Source organism: Gadus macrocephalus, chromosome 11 (assembly GCF_031168955.1).
Source record: "Gadus macrocephalus chromosome 11, ASM3116895v1".
Classification (NCBI taxonomy): domain Eukaryota; kingdom Metazoa; phylum Chordata; class Actinopteri; order Gadiformes; family Gadidae; genus Gadus; species Gadus macrocephalus.
In genome coordinates, this window is record NC_082392.1 from 13,774,579 (window position 1) to 13,792,078 (window position 17,500).

The following is a 17,500-nucleotide window of genomic DNA, read 5'->3' on the forward strand; positions in this document are numbered from 1 at the left end:
TCTCTCCCACATCTCATACCTATAACCATGTGAATGAAAATTCCCACCCCTCTCCCACCGATAACGCTTATACAGAGCACCCCCCGTTCGAGGTGCTCCATGGTGGGATGTCAACGGCAGGAGGTTAGTTTGAATGCACATCGACAGCCACGAGGGAGTAACTGTGGTTGCATCAGCACATGAGGCTAGTGTGTGCTCAAGTAGGGTAATGCTAATAGGCAAATAGCCAGGATGCAAACAGTTATTTGCCATATGAACAAATACATTAGAAGTAAACTCCTCCATGCGCTTTAAAGGTGCAATGTGTTGAATTTATTAGCATCTAGCGGTACAGACTTGGCAATAATGTTATTGAATATCGTATGCATGTTTAATTTGTGTATAATCTCATGGAAATAAGAACTGTGTTTTTTGTTACCTTTGAATGAGCCCTTGACGTTGCAATCTACAAAGTCAACACTAGATTCCATTAAGTCCTACATACTGCACCTTTAATATAATATAGTTTAGTGTGGGTTCCAACACAAGTTAGAAAGAGTACGCCAACGCAAAGACATTGTTAAGAGGAACCGAAGTCTCCTGCCAGGGATGAACCCTTGAAAACAGATTGTTTCAGTTTAAACGTTTCCTAGATGGGAAATTAAAAAAGTTCAGAGTTGCATCGGAAGCACAATTGATGGCTTTAGATAGCCTTCTATTGGACAGCAGAATATTTGTCGCAATGCGCATCGTAAATGTTTTAAAACCGTTTTTTTCCCCCTGAACTCGGGGTAGTGGTCCGCGGCGCAGCGCTGCTAACGTGTCTTGCTAGCTGCGGTGCCAATCTGTCGTTGCACAGCACGGGCCAACAGCATATAGCTGTTATTAGAAGGCCGGCGATAAAGTTGACACATTCTGTGTGCAGGGAGCCGTAGTCCTCCACTCCATGCCTTTATCTTCCTTTGATTATGGCTCTCCCTTCCCTTATTTCCCTGTGTATCTCTCCCTCATGCCCTCTAGCCCGCATCCTCCATGGCAGCACGGCAGCGGCATTAAAGTAACAAATGTGCTGCAGATGCAGCCGCTGCGTGCGAGGCGGTGGGCATCATTCCTGGCTGCTGTCCCTTCACCCCCCTTACCTCCCTCTCCCCACCTCCAAACCTCCTCCCCCTCTCCACCTCCCACCCTCTCTACCTCCCACCCTCTCTACCTCCCACCCACTCTCCACCTCCCACCCTCTCTTTCCTTCTCGTCTGTCCCTTCAGCCCCCCCCCCGCCTCCCAACCAACCCCCCTCTCTCTGCCTCCCACCCTCTCTTTCCTTCTCGTCTGTCCCTTCACCCCCCTCACTGCCACCCCCGCCCGCCTCCCCCCCTCCTCCCCGCTCCCTGCCTCCCTGCCTCGCTCTCTGTCCCTCCTTTTCCTCTACCTTTCTCTAACCCCCCCCTCCCCAAACCTCTCCCCCGCTTTCTTCTCTTTCATCCTCTCCTCTCGTTTCGTTGGCTCAACCAATATAATTAGGCGTGTCACAGTTGTGCTGAGCTGGCAGAATAAACTCCCAAAGTGAGGGAGAGGAAAGTAAGGGATGGGACGAGACAGAGAGAGAGGGGGAGAGAGAGAGAGGGGGAGAGAGAGAGGTTCAGAATGATCAGTTTGAACAAGGTGGTGGAGGGCATATAGAATTATGTTGCCCTAGGGAGAGGCAGTGAGTTTGCGGGAGAGGAAAATGTGAGCGATAGAGAGGAATAAGAGTGTCAGACAGATCGAGAGAAGGAGATAACGAGAGGGGGAGAGAGATAAACAGAGACAGAGGAGAGATACAGAGAGAGAGAGAGAGAGAGAGAGAGAGAGAGAGAGAGAGAGAGAGAGAGAGAGAGAGAGAGACACCTTCAGGCTATGTCCCCCCATCCGCAGTCCAGACAGTACATCACCACTACCATACGGTTTGCTGAGTTGTGCTTGTGTGTGTGTGTGTGTGTGTGTGTGTTTGTGTGTGTGTGTGTGTTTGTGTGTTTGTGTGTGTGTTTGTGTGCACTTAGGCGTGGTAATCGCAGAACTAAATGTAAACGTTGTGCTCAGTGGCTGTACGTGTCCAGGGTACGGCAGGTCTCACCGAGATCGGTTTGTCGTAGTGTGTGTATATACGTGTGCACGTGTGTGTATGTGTGTATGTGTGTACCTATGTTTGTGTGCGCGGGTGTGTGCGTATGTGTCTGTGTGTGCATGTGTATGTGCATGTGTGTGTGCGTGTGTGTTTGTGCGTGTTTGTGAGTGTGTGTGTGCGTGTGTGAGTAACCCTGTATAGCTTTGTCCATGGGTGGTCTGTTGCCTGGTACGTAGCTGCCACATTTTAAATTGAAACTCAGCAGACAACCTGTCTGTCTGATGCCACTCTCAATCCGTCTGTCTGTCTCTCCCTCCCTCCCTCCCTCCCTCCCTCTCTCACTGTTTCTCTCTCTCTCTGTCTCTCTCTCCCTCCCTCCCTCTCTCTCTCTCTCTCTCTCTCTCTATCCCTCTCTCTCTCTCTCTCCCTCTCCCTCGCCCACACTCTCTTTACCTGTCTGTCTCTCTGTCCCTCTCTATGTCCCTATGTCCCTCTCTCTCTCTCTCTCTCTCTCTCTGTCTGTCCATGCCCCCCTCTCACCGGGACTAATGAAGCAGAAATTCCATTAAAGCAGTCGAAACATTTTGTTTAGACCAGGGCAGGGTGCAAGGTGAGCACAGCTCCATTTGCATACCGAGGCTGTGGGACGAAAGGAGGGACAACAGACATTGTGTCCGATAACGTCATCTTTTTTTAGGTTGTCATAACAACGAACAGCGATCTGTATAGTTTACCGCAGGAGAGCGGCCATTCAAGTTGGACTGACTTTGAGCGGTTGTGATGACCCTGACATTCTTGTGATATTCAAGTGGAATTAATACCATTTAGAGGTGTTTTTTTTCACTGTTTCCTGTGTTTGTTAAATGATGCAGCCTGATTCAAATAGCAATCTCCCTTTCGAGAGGAACCATGTTCTCCGGCGCAAAATATACTCCCAAGCTGAATGTGCTTCTGTTGGACCCTGTTTTAAATTGTAAATGTTAGTGATATGCAAGTGTGGCAATAGCATCAGGTCACTGGCTAGCATTAGCACTGAGAATCCTGGGAAATATGTCTTCCTGTGGCTGGCTCACTGTCTGCTTTAACACCCAGCCTACGCCAACACCCACGCACATGAATAAGGTACAGACAGACAGACAGTCAGACACACATACACTCTCTCCCCACTACCATGCCAACCAGGACGAAAAACTCACCAGGAGGCAGTGGTGCCCTGCTGTGCCAAAATAGTGCCTTAAACCCAGTCTCCTCCACCATCATTTGAACCATCATGCATGGGTGGAGGCTCAGCAGACTGGCTCACAAGCTGCGATACAGTCACCCATAACAGGTCGAGAATGTAGCGTCCACACCTCTTACAAAGCAGTCAGTTAACAGGACGGAGACAGCGTTTATTAAGCATAATGAACGCATAATAAACACACGCAAACCTTGCACGACTTTTGGGAGAAATTCAAAAGACACACACATACAATCCTTTTCACAGAGTGTTTGCCCAGTTGTCAAGTAGGCAACTCGCGGGATCTTGACCATCCTCGACTGGTCAATGATAAAATGGTCGTTGAGTACTCCACCAACCTTTGGGATGAGCCACTAAGGTAGGCTTTCTCTCTTTGACTTGGATACATGGATACATTGATATGATAAATAAACACAAACATACATCTGGGTTTTCATAGCAGCATTAAATGGGCCTTTATCACAGGGGCGAACACACACAGGTGTATCTCAGCACCCTTCAGGGCACTGCCTACATACCCACCATTAACTCAAAGAGCCACATCTGCTTTGGCCCTCTGATGAAGGGCCTGACAATGCTCTCTCAATACCTTTTCCGAAGACGGATCATGCTCATAGACATTACTAGATAGACTGCTTCGACCCGTTTCTGCAAACGTCGACTGGCCTGCAAACAAATAAAAGTAACTGTAATGGGTGACCCAAGAACAGCACAGACTGAGACCAGCGTTGGGACAGTTCAACAGCTTATTGTCCAAACAGGGTAATAGCAGGCAGAGGGGTCCGGGACAGAAGGCAGTTCAGGTTACAAGGGCAGGGACGACCAGGATGGGTCAGGGACAAGCAGGGTCGAACCCAAGGAAGCAGTCCGGGAAATCATACTACAGAGCTTTGCATGCTGCTAAAGACAATCTGGCAGAGACTGAGGCCCCGTTTACACGAAGGGAAAACGCAGATATTTCCACGCGGTTTGGCCTCTCATTTACACGAAAACTCAGTTTTTGTCACAGAAAACGATCATTTCTAAAAACTCCGGCCAAATTGGAGATTTCTGAAATCGCCGGTTATGAGTTGTCGTGTCAACGGGGAGAAACAGGGTTTTAGGTTCTGAAGCGTCACATTATGCGCCAGGAAATGCTTAACGTCATATGAGCGCCCTATGTTTACAGTTTGTTTGTTACAGGAAGACGCTCGTGTTATTCGTTGTTGTTGATTCTGAGGATTCTGATTGGCTTGCACGGCTTTATCCTTCTCCCTACTAGAGTTTAGATTCTCTGCCCGAGATAATACATAGGTTTTACACTATCCTCGGGCCGGGCCTTTGAACGACGATTTTTTAATTTTTTTTTATCTTTGGTTTATTGGCCTAATCTGAGGAGAAATTTATGCCATAAACAAAAATATTATAGGCCTTTATTACACGGGTCTTCTCAATGCCGTGGAACGCTACGTTCACTTGCATGGGTAGTAGTCCGGTGACTTGTCAAGCCCAGCGTCTTCCGTTGCTAAGCGACGTCACCGTCTTTGCGGACAAATTATTTCTCTGCAGATCAACACTAAGAATGCTGGTAACGAATAAATTGTAAAAAGACACACCATGTGAAGTTATTTTTTCGTTTTGGCAAGTAGCCGTGTAATAAGCGGGATAATGTATAGAACGTCGCCGTTTATTGTCGAAAGTAAGCCCCTTCAGGGCGAAGCAAGACAACTTCGCTGCGCGTCGGTCGGTGTACTGTTCGCCCTGTCGGGGCTTATTTTCCCGATAATGACCGGCGTTCTATACATTATCCCTTACATATATATTTAGCAGAGTAGGCCTAGTAACAAATGTGTACAAAGTTACATATGTATAAAAAAAAAAAGTCGGGTTGAAATCGGGCTCGGGCTCATAATTACAGTTAATGTGTCGGGTCGGTCCGGGCTCGGACAGAACGTGCACGGGCTCGGGCCGGGTCGGGCTTGATTTTCTGGGCCCGATCTAAGCTCTACTACACTGCCGCCCATAGGTTTGGCATAGTTATAATGGCGCTCGACGGCGTATTTATGCGTTTTGATGTAAACGACAACTTTTTTGAAAACGATGCTGTGTGCACAATGTTATTTTGGAAAACGGAGGGGGGGAAATATTCGGAACACCGGTGAAGGTGGTTGCACTGATGAGGTGGGAGTGTCAGGCAGGTGATCAGGAAAAGTACTAGCAGAGCTGGCAGTGGGATGAAAAGCCAGGAGCGGATCATGACAGTACAGAGCTGGCAGTAGGATGGAAAGCCAGGAACGGATCATGACACTAACGTTTACATTTCTCAACCCAATTCCATGAGTTGTTGTTTTTTTTATATTAATTATTTTATATATCTTTTATAGTCTAAGAATTTCATTGTTTGAATATTTTTTTTAGTTAAGTAAACAAAAATATTAATAAATAAAAATAACTTAAAAGTAAACAAAATGTAAAAGTCATAATGTATTATTTTTCAGAATCAGACTTGTGAGAGTTAATCCGGTGAGAGAAATATCTTTGTGTCCAAATTGATTAAATTGGTGGCAAAGAGATGCAATTAACCCTAACTGAATTTTTTTCTTATCCCTACCTCAGAAAACCATTTTTTCTCAATAAACTGATTATACTGTGTTACATCCCAGCCTTGGGATTTCGTTTGAACCGTACACGCGTGCAGGGATCTACACTCTTGTTCTCCTATAAGAAGACTTTTCTTCAAAGTCTAAAGAGTTAGAGGGAACACAAAATATCTGAAGAGGCAGACAAAGACATTTGGAGCATGATGCAAATCTCGGCTCTCTACGTTGCTGGTGAACGGCGGTGATTCAGTCTCTGATGCCTCCCCTGGTTGTTATGCAGACAGATGCCCTGCCACCCCTCCCCCCATCCTCCACCTCCCGTGAACTTTGTCTCTGGTTCGGAACTCTTCGTGGTCGTCTCCACGGCGACGGCCGTGTCCTCGTCACCAGCATCAGACGGGAGAGACACTGTTGAGTCTGGGTGGAGATGGAGTCCTTGGGCTCACACACACACACACACACACACACACACAAGACAGATAACACACACACCCCCTGGACTCACCGCCTACTGGACTCCCTCCCCCCTCTCCGTCCCTCGTTGCAGTACAGTATGCCGTGAGTGATGTGATGCGCCCGTTGGCTGCGTCCTCCTCCCGGGGTCTGAGCTGTGACACCTCCCCTCCCACATGTGTTTGTGATGTTTTTGATATGTTGCTTATGTGTTGAGGTATTTTTTGCTAATCCCTACACTTTGCCCCCCTTAGAGGAGCATAGTTTGGGGTATTGACTTTTTTTTCCCTCGTCACCCTCTTGTTTAGCTTTTTTAATTTTCTTATCTAACGCGGGCCGCATGTTTCTTATCTAACGAGCGCCTGACAGTCTCTCCGTCCTGTCTCCCCAAACTGTCTTTTATGATTCTTGGACGGAATGTAACTGGTCTTTTTCGTTGCTCTGTAACATGTGCAATGACATTAAAGTTTATTGATTGATTGATTGATTGATTGATGCAGTTTTGAAATTTATCTTATTCTGTTGCACAGATATATTGTGCCACGTTGAAATAATTCAGGATTGGTTAGCCTGGCTAGTTTACACAACCCCTGTGTGTTAGATTAGACTACCTTAGATTAAATTGAAGATGAGAGATTGATTAGCTGTATTGTTGCATATCACAAAAAACACCACACTCTTCCCAAATAATTAAATAAAAATATAAAGCAAAAGACAAAATAAATCAAAAACTGTGGGTGTGAATTAGGATAGCGTAAAGTGGAGTGTATTTTGAAAACCTATTGAAGTGTCCTCCGCCCTCGTTCCACGTGTATCTCCAGATCCTGCCTTTACCTTTAATGAGAGACACCTAATAGGCACCAGGAGCAGTAGTCAAATGAAAACCTGGGTGAGCTCTAATCTATTCTGCCTTTCAGTACCACTACACATGTCCAATCCCAGTAATGGAACACATACCATAAACTGCTCACGTAGCAATCCAGCACTAATGCAATTATTCAAACTAATCCATTTTTTGTTTATGTTTTTGTTAAGCATTTGACACACACGAGTGCTAATCTATAGGGAGCTATGCAGCATGTCTCTGGGATATTTCTTGGAGGGCCGCCACTCCCCAGCTGTCCATTCAGTGGAATGGTTGGAAAAAAAAACAACGTTGTTATGTAAAGGCTGCGAGACAACAGCAGCTCCCCCTCACCGCAGTTATCAAATACAGCCAAAACACATGTCAATTAATTAGAGGGAAACAGATAGAGGCAGACACTCAAGAAACAAAGAGCAGACACTCAAGATACACACAGACAGGCAGCCACTAACAATAAAGCCTACCCACAATGCAAAGGCCCACACATGCATAAACACACACAAAGACCTCCCACACACACATATGCACACACAAACACACACACACACACACACACACACACACACACACACACACACACACACACACACACACACACACACACACACACACACACACACACACACACACACACATATATAAACATAACACACTCGCTCGTGCGCTGGAAGAAGCGTACATGTAGACGTTACCCAATCAAAGTGTTCCTATTAAGGGCAGTGTAAACATGGGGGGGGGGGGGGGGGGGGGCTGGAGTAAATACAGCATAGCACATCAGACAACCGGCAGCCAAGCACAGAGAATGGATGAGCAATCACACACACACACACACACACACACACACACACACACACACACACACACACACACACACACACACACACACACACACACACACACACACACATCTCTTAAATCTCTCATCAAAAGCCACACACAGCTACAGAGGAGATGCGAATAAACAAATGCTGACACACACACACACACACACACACACACACACACACACACACATGCATTTACACACATACAAACACGCAAAACACAGAAACACACACACGCACACACACATATTTAAAATCTCTCATCAAAAGCCAGACACTCTTAGAGAAAATATACAAATAAACAAATGCTGACACACACACACAGGTAGCACAGTGGCTGCGAGGTGACTAACTGCATGTGTCAGACTCTGTACATTTCCACAACTTCGTGGGGGGCCAAATACTTTATGCTGCCATAGACAATGTCAAAGTACTAAACACACAGACACGCGCCTCAAACAGACCAGCATGGAGCACGTCTACACATAAGCTACTGCTTCTTTCTGATGGAGATGTCGCTGTAGTTCTACTCAATAGATTATGCGGCTCAGTTAACCTAAGTCATGACATTGCATTGCTTGCACATTATTGTACACACACACACACACACACACACACACACACACACACACACACACACACACACACACACACACACACACACACACACACAGACACAGACACACACACACACACACACACACACACACACACACACACAAAGTGTTTGGCATGCATCCACCCAGTTGTATAACCAGGACAACTCTCAATGAATGCATGCATATATGCCCTGCATTTACACAATTATCATGTTATGATTATTGTGTGTGCTCCTGCAATTATATGAACATATATTTTAATTCACAGGAGCTAATTCCCAGTTGCAAGCACAGTGTCAAATGCAGCATGGGTAAAACACCTACATAGTAGTAGATAGTATACACCTACACCCAGACTGATACACAAACGCGACATCCATACAAACAGACAATGCCTTCATGCCACCCGGACTCTCGCAGGTTGGTTGGAGGAAATGCGCACCAGATCTGCAAGCACAGGGCTTGTTACCCTCCCCTCTCCCGCGCAGACGTACCTTCAGTACTTCATGCGGAATTACTGAAGGTACATTGGATAAACTTACACAAAGAGAAGCATAGGCTCTTTACAAAGAACACTGAGGTCAGAGTAACTATCGGGTACTAATGCTACAAATTGCCTTTATTCCACTAGATTTGTTTTGGAAACGGCGCAAAGAGGACTCCCAGGCCTCCTGTACAGAGTACGCATTAGCAGTGGATTGAGATGGCTCCCCACCACTGAAGGGTTACCACACATCCGGTCTGCTGAGCTTCCTCTAATGAGTGCAAATTGGTTGCAAAAAGTACATCATGTACAGTGGACCATGTCTCCTGTGTTAACTTTAATAGCATCAGCCAATCAGCACGAGCCAATCAGCAGCAGCACATCCATAACGCGGTGTGTTATGGTCGATGGGTCCCTCAGAGGTGTGGGGGGGGATACATCTAAGCACGCCGGCCCGCCGCTAACCCCTGAAAGTACACAGTGCTGTTCATAACATAAAATGTAACGCTGAAGCACAATCGAGCCCTAACTCAACCTACATTACCCAACAGTATGCCGTATGGAGGACAACGTTGCACATTTGTTCACATTTATGTTCATGCGGAAGTTGCACATTGTTTGGCCAACATAAACCAAAATTTGCGCGCTAGCGTAATCACACGATACAGTAAGGGTGGACCTTTCCTGCTGGATACATTTATATCCAGGGCGTCTATAGCCAGGGCACATGCAGGTGAAATGCTACCGAAGTGCCACTGCTGTTACACATTCAGAGGCAGGGTTCACGCAGGCTGAATGCTCTCCGGCAGACTCGCTACAACAAAGTCATTTTGACATTTATGTTGTTAACGGATGTTTTAGTGAAGCCATGAGCTTTGTATCACCAGACAAGTATCATCCTCTTTATCTGAAACATAAATCTTGCCTCATTTGAGAGGCGAGATGACAGTAAGAATGGCTTTCAGTCATTCACACCGGTCTGAGTTGCCCTCGTTGGATTCTAATCCCCGGACCAGAAGTCCTTGGCACCATGACCCACTGCAGGTCTGCCTCCTGAAGAGGTAAGGAAGGATCATCTCTGGCCTTTGCGTGAAATCCGAGAAGGACAGAAGGGCAAAAGCCACTCACTTGACCTGGAGGGGTAGCAGCTTGGAGTAGCAGAGCTATACACGACGGTCAGCTCGCTAGAGAGTGCAGTGACTGGAGGCCGCGGCTGCCGATTGCAGGGACGTGTTTATCGACCGCCCCTGTGCTCAGAGGAGAACGTTAGCTATCTCCTGTCCTGTCCCTTCCACTTTATCCCTTGGTGCCATTGAGCACTTTAACGCTAGAAAATGTCAAATCAAAGAATGGCCGGTCAGCCGGGCTTTAAAGGTGGGAGGGGGGTTGAAGGAGACAGGCTCTGTCCTTGTCTAATGAAGTAGTAACTGCTTTAGAAATCGTTGTGTGGAGCACCAATTAAACGTGTCGCCGCTTGCCTAAAGGGCAGGGATGGTCTTCTTGGAGAGAAAAAACACGCACAGTCTCTTCAAGGTGAGCGTTAGAGCCAGGAGCAGCCGTAGAAACTCAACAAATTGCCTGAATAGAGCTTCAGTCAAGCAGAGCACAGAGAGAGCCCAATGATAAACACACTTTAGGTGTTTGTTGTGGATCGAGAACCCAGTAAACTGAGACTATGAGGGGAAATGTCTTGTGCATAGCGGGTTCTATGTATTACGCTTTTTATTGTTTAATAATTCATTTATTATATTTCAGAAGAATCAATTGAGCACTTAGTTCAAAATGTTACAGAATGTAATCTTTTCAATGCGCTGTTTTGTCTGACTTGCGGCTGGAGAGAAGTATTAGCATCATCATCTGTACATGCTCTAAGCTATGGGCAGAAAAGGCTTGGTGATTTCATACGTAATCGACTCGTCTTTTTGCATTTGATTTGAGCACTGTTGGCAAGACAAAGTGCTTCTCCAAACAGTGCCGCTGGTGCTACTAACCATGATTGATCTCCGTAACAGGATGAAGGGGTGAGATCAGGAGTGTTAAGAGGGGGTTCTGTCTGTGAGGTATTTGTATACATCCTGCCTGCAGAGTGTTTGGGGCGAAGGCTCTGAGTGAGGTAGTGCTGCTACCAGTGAGGCTGGGGGGGGGGGGGGGGGGGGTGCTCTCTGAAAGACACCAGGGACAACGCTCAGCTAGGGGGGCCGAGCTAGGTTGGGCCCTGTGGGTCGGCCCCTGACGATCTGACCCGGGCCTGCGTGTGGGATCACAACGGAGAAGGAGGAGGAGCCTAAATACTCTGGCTTGACGAAAGAGACAGTATTAAAAGGTGAACTTGATTCAGGGCTCCTGCGAGGCCACAGGGCGATTTCACTCTTCTTGGTGGGAACAAGACCCCTTATTAGGGTGTTTTGGTCCTGGTGAGTTTGGGACGGCACCCGTGTCTACATTCAGGTCCAAACCCATCCCCTATCTGATCCATCTGCCCCTTGTGGGAGAAAAGATGTCTGTTTATTTGCTGATAAGTAAGAACGAAAAAGATGGAAAAAGGGAGAGAGAGTGGGAGAGAGGGAGAGAGAGAGTGATGAGAGAGAGAGAGAGAGAGAGAGAGAGAGAGAGAGAGAGAGAGAGAGAGAGAGAGAGAGAGAGAGAGAGAGAGAGAGAGTGGGTTCCCATGGGGAGCTGCTGCATGGCTATCTTCTCTCACCATCTGACAAGCACCTGAGGGAAGACTCCTGACAGCCACGTGAGCAGATTGAAGCCAGAGCAGATAGCAGCGGGGCCTCGTCCAAAGTGATCAACACCAACCACGCCAGCTCAGACTCTCCTTGGCATGCAGCAACAAAAATACACAAGGCCCAAATAATCTTCCCATAGACACAAGCTGTTCCACAGTCCAGCTTGTAATGAAAATGCTTGCTAATGTGCTATTTTTGCATTGCGTGTGCACTGCAGAAGTCCATTTTTTGGCCTTCCAAGATGATAATGTAGGCTGTCTCGCACTGGTTCAACCGGTTGTTAATTTTAAAGTAAATCATCCTCAGCCTTTTTGATTTCGAGTTTGTAGCCCTGCTAATAATTCTCTCAAGTTGGCTGTTACTTTTAAATCTGCCTCTTCCACAGCCTCAGTCAGGTCTCAATATGTGAGGACCAAAAGACTCATAGACAGATGGGGTATCGAGACCAACACATAGCTAACACAATAGCAGCCGGGCAGACATGCAAAGGGATATACGAGAGTGCCAGACACCCAGACATGCTTGTGTCTGTGCCCCCAGCCTTTGGCCAACGGCCCCAGGCGAGGGGGCAGGGAGCTGGGCAGGAAGTCTGCCACTAATGGCCCAGCCCGTCACTCACTGGATTGAATGAACTCCTGCAAGGGGACTCAATATGGATCGAATGTGGGGAACAGCAGAGAGACAGACAGACAGATGGAGAGAGGGAGACAGAGAGAGAGGAAAGGAGAGAGGGAGTAAGAAAGAGACAGACAGAGAGAGTAAGAGAGATTAGGAGGGAGAGATTGATGGAGAGACTAAGAAAGAGAGAGAGAGAGACAGAGATATAGCAGGAAGACGAGCATAACAAATTGAAAGCAAACCAGAAAAATGGCCAAAGGTAAAACAGTTAAAGGAAGTGCAAAATAAGAAGAGAGAAACATGACACCAAGGGGAGGAGACACCGGGTGGAGGGGGAGGAAAGGGTGAGGTGGGAGGATGGATTTCACTGTATCTGACATTTGACGTTTGACATTATCACACAAACAAACACACACACTATCAATCATGACACTTAAACATAATACACACACAACCATACATGGTGTACACACACACACACACACACACACTCCTAATCGTGACAATTAAACACAATACTCAAACAATCATACATGACACACAAACACACACACACACACACACACACACACACACACACACACACACACACACACACACACACACACACGTCTAAGCATGAGACTTGACCACAATATTACCCACACAACCATACATGACATAGGAGACAAACACACACACAGCAACGGTGGTGGAGTGAGAGGCCGGATGACATGTGTTTAAGTGCTTTCCTCCGGACATGAACCCTGCACACAGTAAACCAAACCTTGGTTCAACCCTGCAGCGATCGACCGCTCCGTCCCCCCATGCACGCGCACCGCTGTCTGTGTTTACTGACGCCCCATGACTGCATGTTCCCTCATCGAGCACACATACACACACACACACACACAGGCGTACAGGCAGGGACATCAACACACAGTACACAAATAAATACATGCAGTCACATCGATGTACAAACACATGCATACACACAGACACATCGACGCACACACACAATCACACAGACACATCGACGCACATACACACACACATTGACGCATACACACAGACACACAAAAACACAGGCATACACAGACACATCGACGCACACACACACACTCTTTACACAGACACATCGCCGCACACACACACAAACACACACATTGACGTACAAAAACACACACCCACACATCAGACACAAAGACACACACACACGCATAAATAAAGAATTAAAATCATTGAGGAGACACATGCCTGCAAAATTCATAGTCTATAAATGTATGTGCTTGTGTCCAATCTGATATGAGTTGTGTTTTAATAAAAAGCCATGACAACCATTCACACCACACACTATATCTGCTCTTCAACCTTAATTAGCTCACAGTTACCAACAGCCAGGCAGTTAATCACAGTAAAGCTACACTTAAAAAAGCTGGGAAACTATTTTCACGTTAATAGCCACAAAATATAAAATACAAAATATATTCAGCCACAAAATTCTATAGTTCAGTGTTTCAAAAGAAACAAAAAACAAAAGGGTGAAGTCAGGTTCTTGCATTTTGTAATGGTGGCAAAATATAAAAGAAATATGACACACAGTGAATTGGGTTGAGATGAGATGAGAGCCAAACCTACAGATCACAGGGAGCCAGTTTTGAGGTAAATCTTCATTTGGCTCGGCCAACCTTTGGCTTCTCTGGGGTCACACTGGAGACCTTCAGATGATTGCCTTGACAGGACTCTCTTGTCCTATCTCAGTCCGCTGCTCTAATGTCCGTCATAACATCTCTGCCCTTATAGAAAGGATCTCTCTTTTGCTTTTTTTTACTATAAAAAGGTTATTTTCAACACCATAAACTTGGTCTTAACCGTCTCTTCACCTTGAAATAAAATCTAACCATCCTCAAACAAAGTCTGCACACGTAAGGGCTTTTTCTTTTTCAACAGTCCAAAGTTGGAACGCTAGTTTATTTCAGGTTTAAACTGTGACTGCTTTAATGGTGACTATATAGATTACAATTGATTCAAAATCGGGGCCAAACCAATCGACTTCAACATCTCTTTATGATATTGGTAAGACATTCCTGCATCCATCAAAATCCCCGGTCATATGTGTCCGTCCGACACAGGTGTCCCTTGGCTGGCTGCATTTCTAATTTGAAATGTTGAAGGTATGAAGGTATACCGTGCCCACATTGAAGTAAATAGCAAGAGTTATGTTAGTCTGTTCTGGGAGCATAGAAATAACAAAATGTATCTATTAAGGTTTCAAACATTAATTAAAAAACAATCAACCTATCAGCGATTTATGATAAACTTCCACCCTAAATGTTCATCTTGGTCTGCAAAGGAGATCTCTGCAATATAATAAGACAAAAAACTGTAAATAAACAGTGTGTTTCCGTCTACTATGCTTGCAGAAGGTTAATTGGGAAATAGATTACAATTTCAACTTCTGTACACAACTCATCGTGCTACCAGCTAATGGCAGAGCACTAGAGAATCTCTGTATTAGTTCATCAAAACATAGATATAATGGGTGATTCTGAAGGGCAGCGCAGTCTAAAAGCTTGCCTCGCTCATGGAGCTGTTTTGTCACTAAGCAACTACTGCGTTTTACCATGTGACACATTATTCTTACACATCGAGGCTGTGGACGCAGCCAATAGTGAGCACACTCTAAATATCCATTTGCCTTTGAATGGGTTGTCGGATGCTATGTAAATGGAACCCATATAAATGAGTCGGGCCTATTGTGCTTCCTTGAATGTTAGCTCCTCAGAACAATGTTAATTGGGGTCTAATGATTGGTAATGACTAGCTTTCTTTCTATTGACACTTATTTACAGTTTCTTGAGTGTTTGAGTAAGTGTGAGTCTACTGGGGACCATAACCATTCACTTAGTCCACCACTAAACGTACATAAATAACATGCTGTCCTTTGTACTTCATGTGCAGTTTCCTTCACCCCTGAAATCGGTGCGTACCTTTGAAGGCGTTGGAGGCCGGCGAGTCTGTTTCCTGCATGCTGCTCCTCCCAGCGTTGCGCTCACCGCTGCCCGAGCCACGAAGGGATGCCAGGCGACCGTCCGACCGTCCGACCGTCCGATCTCAACCGGTGCGAGGCGAGGTCGCTGGGCGTGGCGAGCAGGAGCAGGAGGAGGAGGAGGAGGAGGAGGAGGAGGAGGAGGAGCCGAAAACGGGAACGTGCAAATGTTCGACTGCCATCTTCCTTCGTCAACAGGCCATACGTGAGAATGGGCAGGCCGTCACCTTGCACAGTGGCTGGCCGGTTTACTGGCTTGATTACTGTCCTGTGAACAAGGCGCTTTACTGTCCTGTGAACAAGACACTTTACTGTCCAGTGAACAAGACGCTTAACTGTCCAGTGAACAAGACACTTTACTGTCCCGCAGGCAAGACGATTTACTGTCCTGTGAACAAGACACTTTATTGTCCAGTGAAGAAGACGCTTTACTGTCCTGCGAACAAGACAATTTACTGTACCGCAGGCAAGACTCTTTCCCGTGAACAGGTGGCTTTACTATCCTGCAAACAGGTCGCTCAAGTTTCCCGCGAACATAACAAGACTCTTATTTTGCTGGTATTTGTGATGACCTCAGTCTGCCGGTGCAGGTGAAGGCAATAGGAGAGGGAGAATGTGAGTGAGATGGAGGTCAGATGATTTCAGAGTTTGGGTCTAGTGAGGGAGGAGTCCTCTGGGTGCTGGCGTCTGGGCTAGATGTTGGGTGTATGGGGCAGGGGGACTGGAGGTCCAGGAGGTTTCAGTGAGGGTTGGTTGTAGTCATAGGAGTTAATGGTGGTGGTGGTGGCTGGAAGGGGGAGGAGGGCGGGGGTATGGGGGGAGGGTGTACACGCTCGCTATCCTCCGAGCCACGGGGCTACAGCCATGGCCGGGACCCAGTGACCATCTCTTGAATGTGCGTCTGTTCGCCTGTCCGTCCTCTCCGATGTCTTCCTTCAGCCCTCGCGCTAACTTCCTGTGGTGGATTTCACAGAGTTTCTACTTCCTGTCGGAGTGAATAGGGTTCTGTGTGGGGAGTCTTGCGGGAGTCCAACGTCTTGTCTGTCAGGTTGGTTTCCTCAAAGTGGACACATGTCTGCATCTGTCTTGTTTTTCCGCTGTAATCGTGTTTTCTCGGTAACGGCTTGCCTTCCTTTTTGTCTGTGTCCTGTGTCTCTAGGTTGCGGCTCCGCTGGCTCAGCTTGATGGCAGGCTCTCTGATGTCGCCACGGCCCCTGCAGCACAAAGACAACGGAGAAGGAATAAAATCCATCAGCTCAACCCAACAGTCAACAGGGTTCTATAGAACGACGCGACACACGGACGAGTGCAGCCCCTGGCGGGCGATGTCTGTAACAAAGAACCAGAAAACCAGAGTACCGAAAACACAGACACACACACACACACACACACACACACACACACACACACACACACAAACCAACACACACACACACACGCTGCATTTTACGATAGCAGGCTAGGTGGGTGGTTTGCTGGAGACCCCTGACTCGCCAACCACTTCTTCAACAAATAAGTTCTTAGGTTCTTACATGAAAGAGGGCTACAACATAGAGAGAGAAGAGAATAACAAGAGAGCCGGGAGCGCCACGTTGACCCGGGCCGCCGCGTCCCACCACGGCCACGTACGCCTGCACCTTTGAAGCAGGCCCGGGCTGGAGCCCGCTCGGCAACAACCAAACTTTATTTACATTTCAAAAGCACAGAGTGCCACGCCGTCTCTGTGTGTATCTGAATTAAAATAAAAGGAACAAAGAAATGAAATGAGGACCAAAATCCCCCCCCCCCCCCCCCCAAACCCAGAAGGAAAGCTGAAAAAAATGCGATAGACGATTTTGCAGGTGGTGGTGGTGTGCTGGGAGGGAGATGGGAGGGGTGCGTGGTGGTGGTGGTGGTGGGGGGGGTGAGGAAGACCTGTTTTTGGCAAAGCGGTGACACAATGTTGTTGAGGACTTGAGTCAGGAATGAATGTGAGACAGACAGAGAGAGGGAGAGA

The 17,500-nt window shown here is 46.9% G+C and overlaps 1 protein-coding gene across 1 annotated transcript in view; it reads right to left on the reverse strand.

Moving 5' to 3' along the window:
• Positions 1-17,500, reverse strand: part of LOC132467530 (low-density lipoprotein receptor class A domain-containing protein 4-like) — a 63,100-nt gene that overhangs the window by 10,775 nt on the left and 34,825 nt on the right. Inside the window, 1 exon segment of the mRNA XM_060064862.1 lies at positions 15,446-16,718. Coding sequence (XP_059920845.1) covers positions 15,446-15,485 — 40 coding nt within the window. The 5' untranslated portion in view covers positions 15,486-16,718.